General features: G+C 40.3%; 1 protein-coding gene across 1 annotated transcript in view; it reads right to left on the bottom strand.

Moving 5' to 3' along the window:
- Nucleotides 1-3,831: 3,831 nt before the first annotated feature.
- The window catches only part of ACOT13 (acyl-CoA thioesterase 13), a 7,418-nt gene continuing 1,295 nt past the window's right edge, over nt 3,832-9,954 (bottom strand). Inside the window, exons 2-3 of the mRNA XM_009998290.1 lie at nt 6,312-6,496; nt 3,832-4,167 (exon numbers count right to left, since the gene is read on the bottom strand). Coding sequence (XP_009996592.1) covers nt 4,011-4,167; nt 6,312-6,496 — 342 coding nt within the window. The 3' untranslated portion in view covers nt 3,832-4,010. The remainder of the gene's footprint in view (nt 4,168-6,311; nt 6,497-9,954) is intronic.

Genomic DNA, 9,954 nt, shown 5'->3' with positions numbered 1-9,954 from the left:
GGTGCTTTGTATTAGCTTGGTATTTAAATCTTTCTTGTGGTGGTGATGGAGTACAGGTTAATAATAAGGAGGAAGCTCCAGTTCCACCTCCAGTAGCTGGCACAGCTTGAAAGATTTGGGGTACCACTGCTGGGAGTTCCCAAGGTTGACTGTACAACACTGGTGCTGTGGAGGGATGCATCAGCTCCACAGGTTAACTGAAGCAAGCTAAGTGATGAGTGTAATTTCTCTTTTGCATGGCTGACTGAAATGCTTTTTAGGGCTGAAGATATCTGTGACCTACTTCTGCTTGGAAAGGATTTACATACGGAAAGGTCACTTAATTTGAGCACAATTACTGTATGCTAGAGCACCCACTGCAAGCTGCTTTTCTGGGGTCTTGAAAAACTATTCAAGCACCTACTGCTTTTAAGGACAAGTGAAGGATCCAGAATCTTTCAGCCACGGGTACTCTTCTGGAGAACAAAGGCAGGTTGTTGTTTTTTTTTTGTTTGTGTTTTCTGGACAATGACCTATGTGTCTTGTTTGATGAGTGCTTGCAGGTAATTTATTGTGGTTTAGGCAAGACCTGTATATGCTGCAGTGTCCTACAACCATGGCAGCTTAGGACCAGGAGATGTGGTAACAGCAGGCATTCAGTGAATGCATTACACAATCACGAAGGTAGTAACTGTCATTGTGTTGTCCTTGGACTTCTTCAGTAATAAAATAGGAATCAAAGAGCTTTTTTCTTCATTCCCATGAATGAAGAGAGGGTTTGAGGTTTCTTTCTACTGGCTAAATGGTTTCTGCAGATAGAGCATTCTAAAATGGTCAGTGATAAAATGCAGTTGGAAATTCTTCGTATGCCCTGGCAGTGGCTTGGAGCCAGTCAATGAAGCTGAGCAGAATTGAACTGCTGTTCAGAACAGTTACTTAACAGCCTGTTCTCCCTGCCTCCCACACCCTCTCGGTGGTAATGCTTGCCAATGTGAGAATTGTCAACTAACTAGCTCATAATCAGACTGGCAGAGTAACCTAGGTGAAGCAGCTCAGCCATGAGACCCCTGTGACAGGTGGCTCAACCTGAAAGATGCCTTTCTTACCTTCCCCTTCCCCCTTGTTCGTCCCTCACAAGTTGCTTCTTCCTGAGAGCTGGAATCCTTAATGACTAAATTCCTCATCACAGCACCTTCATCTGAGATGGGTATTTGCCCTGATTAATCTGGACTCTTGATTTTAAACACCAGTGGGCTTCTGTTCTGATTCCTCATTTTCTCAAGGGATCTGCAATGCACAGTTATGGTGTACATACCTGGATGTCGTGTCAGCCTGAATGCATTTGTGCAGTGCTAGTGATGTGACACCAGCACAAAATGCTTGGCTGACCAATATATTGCATGAAGTGGAAAGCTGCAAGTTCCTTTGACTGGTAGAGACAAGCTGTTCCATCTTATGTCACATACTTTGATGTGAAAAGTGTGGTTTTCCATATGGACAGACCCCTAGACATGAAGAGTATGGTGTGGGTGTTCGGTACGTTTAAAAAAACCCGGAAACAACCAGCACAATATGAGATGGATAGTTTGATTTTCAGCTGTTAAGATACGGAGCTTACAGATGTCTTTCAGTTATTTGGTACCAAATTTGGCACACTAATAAGACTTATCTCATTTGCTTGTTTGTAAGGGTATTATGCCTGAATCTGCAGTGATGGAACCAGGTCAACCCCACAGGAGCTCTGTTTTGATGCCAGGTGGAACCATGTGCCATTTGTCCTTACTACAGTGACCACTTTGTTACTTCCTTTTGGACTCAGCTAAGGCAAGATACAGATTTTTCAGTAGGTTAGTGTGAAATCAGTAAAGAACATTTCCAAATATCAAGTCTGATGTTTGATGGTTTCCTCCCAAAGCTAAACAAGTTTATGATAATTCCTTCTAAGATAATCTCTAAGCCCAAGTTAAGTTGTGAAATAAATTATGAGGTCAGCATGCTGCTGCTGGTGGAAGGATAATGGACAAGGTTGTCTTATAAATAATGAGTTTAATGAACTTCTTCTAAAATAACTGGCCTGAATATTAATGCTGCCCTCTTATTAATGAGGTAGCAATAAAACACTGTGAGAAGTCTGTTACAAAGGATAAAGTGAATTCACTTATTTCTTGAGGAAGGGGTCTGTTTGTTTTTCCTCCTTCCCTCTCAGCCTGCAACAGTTCTTGCCAGGCTCAAGTGGGAACAGGGAGGATACTCTAGTTTCTGTGTTGGAAGTTTGCCATTCTTAATTTGCCTGAACACTTTCTCAGTTGTAATTATGTAGATATGATGAATGCTCAGTGATAGAATGAGACCACATTACTGTGGTGGGTTCCTGAGGCAGCCAGCTTTGATTGAGGGAAGTCATGGTAAGTTGCAGTGGACAGTTACACAAGGATAAATGCTTTCACAGGACAGCTTTTGCAAAGCATAGTATTGCTATAAATGGGCTTTGGGGATGATTCTCAGTGTAAGTGCAAGTACTAGGGAAAAAATCATTATGACTGTACTGCTGAAGGGGATGCTACTATTAAAAGTTCAACTAGCCACAGGCATGTAAGCCATGTACACTTCTAAGAGAGTCTCAGAGAAAAAGCTTTTGCTGAGGACATACGTAACATGAACAAAATGTTCTAAACTTGCAGCAAAAATACATGCCAATAGCCTTAGCACGCTGTAGGTATTTTTTTAAAGAACTTCCACTGAAGAATAAGCTACCAGCTATATCACTTGCTTGAAAGTAATTTGGAAGGATTTCTGATAGAGTAGGAACTTGTTCAACTTCATATTAACAGCCAGTCTACATGAACAGGTCACTTAACTAACTGGAAATTATTTCTTTAGGTTTAGGAATGCACAAAAAACACCCTAAGTGCACATTTCATCATAAAGTTCAAATCACTAGACAACGAGTCCATTTCCATGACAAAAAGAATTATGTATGTTCTGTAGAGAAACTTTTTCAAATCTACTAGAGAAGAAAAACAAAGGCCAGTTTATGTAAACTTGTACTGTGTATGTAGCATCACTGTTTTCATTATAGTGTGATGGCCTTGCCAAGCATTGTGTGTCATCAAGAAAGCAGTTAAACCTTTTCACAAGTGCATGAGGAGACAAGTCTTCAGCTGATGAACAGCAGCTTAACTACCAAATCAAATCTGCAGACAATCTACAGCCTTAGCCTGATGAAAAGCTCACCAAGTTTATTTTGATCTCAGCTGATGATTTTTAAATAAATACAACTATGACTTTAGGTAAGTAGAGGTGAAAGGCCCTGATGATGTAACAGCATTTTCATATTCAAGAATTCCAGGGAGATGATGGTACATCAGGTGGGTTTGTGTACAAGGGTTCCACCATACCCCCTCTCAACCACTCCATGCTGGCAAGCTTTTACTCAGTGCAAACAGATTACAAAACTGTTACGTAATCTATGAAAAGGTAGTTTCAGAAAGCTTTATTGAATACTTTTGAATTTATTACAGCATCAATAAACAACATCTGTATTAACCTACTTTACACTTTCAAACCAGTTTCAAACTGTGTTATAGGAACTCTACTACCATCTTACAGAACAAGTAGCTTAGTTTATAAGCATATATAGCGTTGCTAGAATGTGACTGTAATGGCTGTGAAGACAGGGTTGCTTTGTCACACACCACAAGCAAAGAAAACTGAGATCTCTTAAAACAGTCATACTGATAAGCCATATGGCTAGCCCAAAGGCTCGGGTCCTCCTGCTGTCTTCACCAAAAAAGGCCAGATGCATCCCCATGCTATCACACTCTTGTTCATCCCCAAATAGGCACTAATTTTAGGCTTGTAGCAACTCTGATGGTAACTAAGGAATTTGTTTGTTTAGTATGGGAGTGAAACTAATTCACTTTATATAGACTACCACAACTTTGTGCAGATGATATCTTATTACTTAAATGAAGAAATCATTCTGTATGAGATTCCTAAGTCCAACTTTATTATTTTTTAAATTACATATATTAATTTCCTAGATATTTTGTATGTCTACCTTGTGCAATTAACTTTCCTGTCGCCTTATTTGTTAAATCCACGCTGGCAAATGCAATATTTCTTCCTTGCTTCAAAATCTCAGCTGTAATCAGTACATCTTCTCCAATCTTAGCAGCAGAAGTGTATCTTCAATGAAGAACAAAATGAACAGGTAAGAGGCTGTACAGAGCACAAATCCAGAAATATGTCTGCATTTTAGATTCTCATGAGGGGAATTAACAGAAGTGGGTAATACAGATGTATTCTAACTGCCTGCTTGCAAATCCCCATTTCTCAAAAGTCCCAAAGTTCTAAGGAACCCAAGTTCTGTTCCACTTAGGGACAGAAATGCTTGGGTATCAAAGATCTCAGTTAAAAGTTCAGCTTCAAGTCCTATTCCAACCACTTCTGGTTCCCTGCAGGCTTTCTAAACCAGTCTGGCTAGTTCCACTGCAAAATGTCTCTGTCACAAAGTCTCCAGAAGGTAATTTCTGTATGGAACCTGAGCATAGGTTAACTGCTTCCTGTACCCTGGTAAGAGCATGGAAATCTGGGAGGCCTTCAAATGTCTCAGATTTAACTCATTTCCATTAATTAGAGAACTCTTTCCATTTATTTACAGGAGAAGGAGCGTGTGCTTTTAAAACACTCTGCAGGGAATAGGAAGAAATTCCCTCATGAAATTGCTGGGAAGAATTAGGAGGAACATGATGCAGCCATGATGTGTGGTAAGGGAACAATATTCAAATGTTAGAAAATGTATAATTGCTGAATATAAATCTTACTGACAAAGTTCATCAACCAGTCCATTTTTACACATGACACCATGTGAAAAGCATGTCAGTCACACCTAATACTGATGTAGCAGAAGCCCCATTAGTCTCCTGAGGGCAGGGTTTCAGTCTTTTTTCAGTCTCAGTCTGTTGCTGAGTCTCTTGTGATTAAAAAAAAATAAAGTTTCTCTGATTCCCTGTTCTTTCCATTGCTGAAATAGCTTCCTTGTGACAGCCCTTTAAAAATCTCCTTCCCAAAAAAGGAAAAAGTTCTATTATAGCAATATTTGATATTCAATATAACTTGTTCAATGGAAGCAGCAGTCTAGGTTAAACAAAGCTATTAATATTACTTCAGACAGTTCCTAAAGGTTATGCTACTCAATCATTTTGGATCACCTCCAGAGAGAGCACTTCTGTAAGATTTTAGCCCTTGTGTAATTGGGTAGACATACTTAATACTGTAAAATATTGAGGTATTGTCCTCTTGTTATACCACTGTAGGGGAAACAACATAATATAGGAGAATTTCAGGTTTTCATTTCCAGTAATTTTCTGGTCATCACAGTGGCAGTATAAAGCTTAAGTAGATGCTTCAGTCCCACCTGCCCAGTGGAGAAATCAGTGCTGGGGGGGAAAGGAGGGAACTTGATACAGATGACTGCCAACACACTTCTAAAACTTTTTTTTCTATGTATATATATAAAGACAGTGTTGCAGTTTTAATGAGGGGTCACTTTTCCAATATTTTTAATGCTCTGTGTTAGTTATTCCAAGTAGAATTACTTTAGTTCCAGTCATAATCTCCTAATTAAAACTAATAAAGCAAAGCTGACAAGCTATAAAAGCACGATCAATGGTTTCAGAATGACTTAGGTTTTTTTTCAAGACACTGTGCTTTAAATTTGCAGTACAGGAAGAACTATTCTCAATATAAAACTACCTTTAAAATGACCTAGCACACAGGAATCTTCCTCCAGTGAGAAATTCTGATTCGATCTGTAATTCACCTTCTATATGAGCAAATAACAGAGCTAAACTGTTTCCTGCTTTAATATTTTTCCTGCTTTCATATTTTTCCTGATTTAATATTTCACAGACTGAATAACCTCTTCATATAAGAGGGTTTACAGAAAGCCGCTCACCCTGGATTTTGGTGTTTTGAGGACACACTCTAACATATGCTGACAACTGGAGACAGCAGTTGAGCCCATTTTGTAAGACTAAAATTTATCCCCTATTAAGATCCCTTTACATTCTATGAATGAATGGGTACCATCTCTAGAATATGTATAACCAATAAAAGAAAGTCCAACTCAACTTTTGCAACCAAATGGCAATATCCCCACACACAGACCACCTCCCCTCCCCCCCCAGTTTATCAATACAAGACTTCTGGAAAAAACCCACCTTTTTTAATTGAGTACTGCAGCACAGAAATGACATACAATGGAGTCAGTAACATTTCAGGAGAAGAAAAGTTAGTATGTTCTGGTACACGTGGTAGATGATACCTACGTGATGTTCATGTCCACACTGACCCCAGGCAATGCTCTTTCTGTGTACAGCAACGCTGCTGTTGACACCACATCCACAAGTGTGGCTGTCAGACCTCCGTGTAATGTGCCACCTCTGTTTGTATGCTCCTCCTCTACTTTCATCTCACAAACAATTTTTCCAGGAGTTGCAGAAACAAGTTTCATCTGTGTAACCAAAAAAGGAATAAAAAGCTTTCTGACAACAGCACCAACACCCAATGCTGCCCTGAATGAAACTAAGTAAATCTTGTTTAATTTAGGACTCCTGAGACAAATTAAGAAAAGGAAAACATAATAATTCAACTGTCACATTAGGTACATCCATAATTTTTGAGCAGAGGATTGTTGCCTTAGAAAAATTTGTATTTCTAATGCAGGTAAGTATTTAAACTGACAGCTTAACAAAACTTCAATACTTGCTGTGCTCTCAGGAATTGCAACATTCTTCTTCCATTTTCCTTTTGCTTTAATCTGTCACTGAAAAGCAGATTAGGGGGAACACAATACTGGTCTGGGTGTACCATAGCTGTGAAGACGAATGTTAGCTCACAAAATGGAAATGGGACTGACAGTAACTCATTAATCATTATACCAAAGCAACCCCTGCAAAAATCAGGATTTGAAATAAGCACTGGAAATGCTAATGCAGGTGGCCTCCCTGAACTGAAATTCACACTCTTGGGTAGAAGTATCCCAGGCTGTATCACACTGTAGTTCAGCACCATGACTTGCATATACACTTTTATTCCAGCCCATAGGTGTTAAAATTACAGTACATCTATGATGCCATGCTTCCCCCTTTAACCAACACAAGAAGCTAGATTTTTGAGACCAAGATGTTACTGCAATTATTTGAAAATCTTTTTCACAGTTTCTTCAGTTAGTAGCACTTTGTTAAAAATCTGAAATATATTCAAAATTTGAAAGCAGATGCACAACTGGGTTAAATTCAGCATATTTATCACTAAGACTTCAAAGTACTTTTACACTGTCACAAATGAAACATGAGCATATTTATTACAATTCCTACTAATATTCTAGGGTTTTTACAAAGTTGGTTTTTTTTTTTAACTTTCCATGTTTTCATACTGTATCAGCTGAGTTAAATCTTTTAATCTTAAAAGGAATTAAGACTGAAATATTTCCAGTTTTGTTATTCCTTATTCATAATGCAGTGTAAGAGCTCAGTTTCAGCCAGTGCCCCTTTCTGATAGGCCAAAGTTCATCCAAATTTTGCACTGAAATGATACTAAGATAGATGATGTAGCACACAGTCCATCTACTAATGGGAAAAACTGGAATTAAGCAGAGGGGCACTCACTGAGGCATTGTCCTAATACAGAAATAGCTGCACTGACCAGAGGCCTAAGTTTCTGACAGAATTTCCAATGAGGACTTCACTGAAAGTTGACACTGGGAGCAGATGGCTTTCCACTGCCAGCCAGGGAGTGTTCTGGATCCATCCAAGAGGCAAGGAAAACATCAACTTTCATTTGTCATTGCTGTGATCTGGCACTAGCTGCCTGCTCTCCTTGACGAAAATAGTTCAGTATTTGAACGCTTCCCAGGTCTCACACAGCCAGGCCTGCTGGTTTGCACTTCTCACAGCCCTTCTGCGCCCGGCCTCCCCCAGACACGTCTGTCCCAGGCTGCTTTAGCTTCCAGTCACTACTGTGATTCATTACTTCTTTGGAGAAGGGGCTTTAAAACCCACCGTGGTTAAGGCCTATGTAGATGCCACATCAGAATAAAACCAGAACCTACGTCTGATGCTGGAGCTGAAATGTTTCAGGCTAAAAAAAATCTGTCTTCTCCAGAAAAGGAAAAATCTTGAGTCATATTTAGTTATGGTAAGAAACATTCAGGTATCTCCCAGAAAAGCAGCAGATACTTCAAATTCAAACAAAACCATATTTTAATGTTATTTTGATTATGTTCCTGGCATCATAACCCTAGAAGGAGAATGCAGAAAAAACCTAAAAGAATTCCAGAGCAAGGTAAAGAGTGTCTCCCAAGGCTCGCTTCCAGCCAGTTACCTTTCTGCTCTGAAATACTGCATTTGCTCTCCACCTGGTAGGATTTAAAGGTAAAAGAAAGTACAGCTATCACAATGAACAGGTGCCTAAGAACTAACTGGGCTTTTTATAAACAAATGAGTTTCTTAAAGCTTTATACTTTTTATGTAAGTCCAAAATGTCTTGAGGAAACATGACAGTAAGTGTTGCTTTGCAAATATGTTTCTATTAAATGTGATCACGGCACTGCTAAGGAAAGCCCTGCTTCTGAGATTACATCTGCTTCTCTACAGTGCAAAGCAATACACATTTTGACATAGTTGGTTTTCTTAGTTGTATTTACTACCTCGCCCCGTGTCACACTTACACAAACAAGCAGAAATTAAATGGTGAATTCCAGTGTTGTGGAATTTAACGAGAACCCTGACCCTGCCTTGCAGGACCACCCTCCGCAGAAGCTCAAGAGCACGTCAGCTACACTCGTGCACACCACAAAATTGAAGACAAGGCAGTCGTGTAATTTCAACTTTTTGATGATTATGACACAGCATTACCAGCCAAACACACTTCTTTGTACTAGGTCCTGTGTAGAATCTCACAGAGCTCCGAGGTGCCTGCCCATGCAGCCTGGTGAAAGGTGACGTCTGAGAGGCTAAACTGAGTTACTTCTTTTAAACAAAGTAGTAGCAATGTATTTAATAACTAACAGCCCTGAAAGCTACCTTAGGCACAGGTAGAAGGGAAGAACACTAGTTACTGGATAACCCATGGAAGGTTTTCCCACAAAACCCTCGCCTTCAGAGAGGTTCTGGGAGTGTTTAAACAGAGGTACCGAACAGTTTCTTCTACCGTGCGTTCCCATCGCGGCCGCACGGCCCGGCTGGGAGACCCCGTGTTAGAAATGAAATGTAGTGTTGTTTTTGCATTCTAGTGTTAGAAACATAGTGTCAGGTTTGGTTTATATCCTAATGTTAGAAATATATAGTTTGTTTGAGATAAGTGAGATATCTGCACATTCTAAGGACACCAGGAGTGGTTTCTGGCCCAAGAGACTGAGGGAGTGAATTGGGTTCCACCTGGGGATCCAAACATGGAGAAGGATTTATGGCCCAAGATCAGACCCAACAAAGCCACTGCTGTCCTGCTCTCAGGGCAGGGTGACACCAGTAGATTTGTCAATTGGGAAGACAGCCCAGGGGGCAAGAACGGTCAAAATTTTACCTTAAAAGGTAAAAAGTAAACTGCTAGAATGGAATGTGTAAACAGGGGCGGGAAACTTACAGGATAATGTGAAGTGTGGGATGGGCTGTGATCCCTGGAGTGCCCAGCCAGTGGGGAAACAGGGGAGGGAAATTTGCGTCGGGAACAGGGAATATAAACCGTTATTCACCTTACTATGGGGGTGCCTACTTGTTTCGGTCGCCCATTCTTGCAAGAATGTAAATAAACCGTGCTTCGTTGAGGGATCTGCGTGGGCCTGTTAATTGGCACGACAAATGTTTCTCACACCGCACCCGGGTCACAAACACGGCGGCAGGCCCGGGGCACCCTCTGCCTCACCTCCCTGAGCCGGGAACTCAGGAACTCAGGAACTCAGGAAGGAACTCA

Source organism: Chaetura pelagica, unplaced genomic scaffold, assembly GCF_000747805.2.
Source record: "Chaetura pelagica isolate M959 unplaced genomic scaffold, ChaPel_1.0 scaffold565, whole genome shotgun sequence".
Lineage (NCBI taxonomy): Eukaryota > Metazoa > Chordata > Aves > Apodiformes > Apodidae > Chaetura > Chaetura pelagica.
Note: the sequence above shows the minus strand (reverse complement) of the source record. Positions and strands in the feature narration are given on the sequence as shown.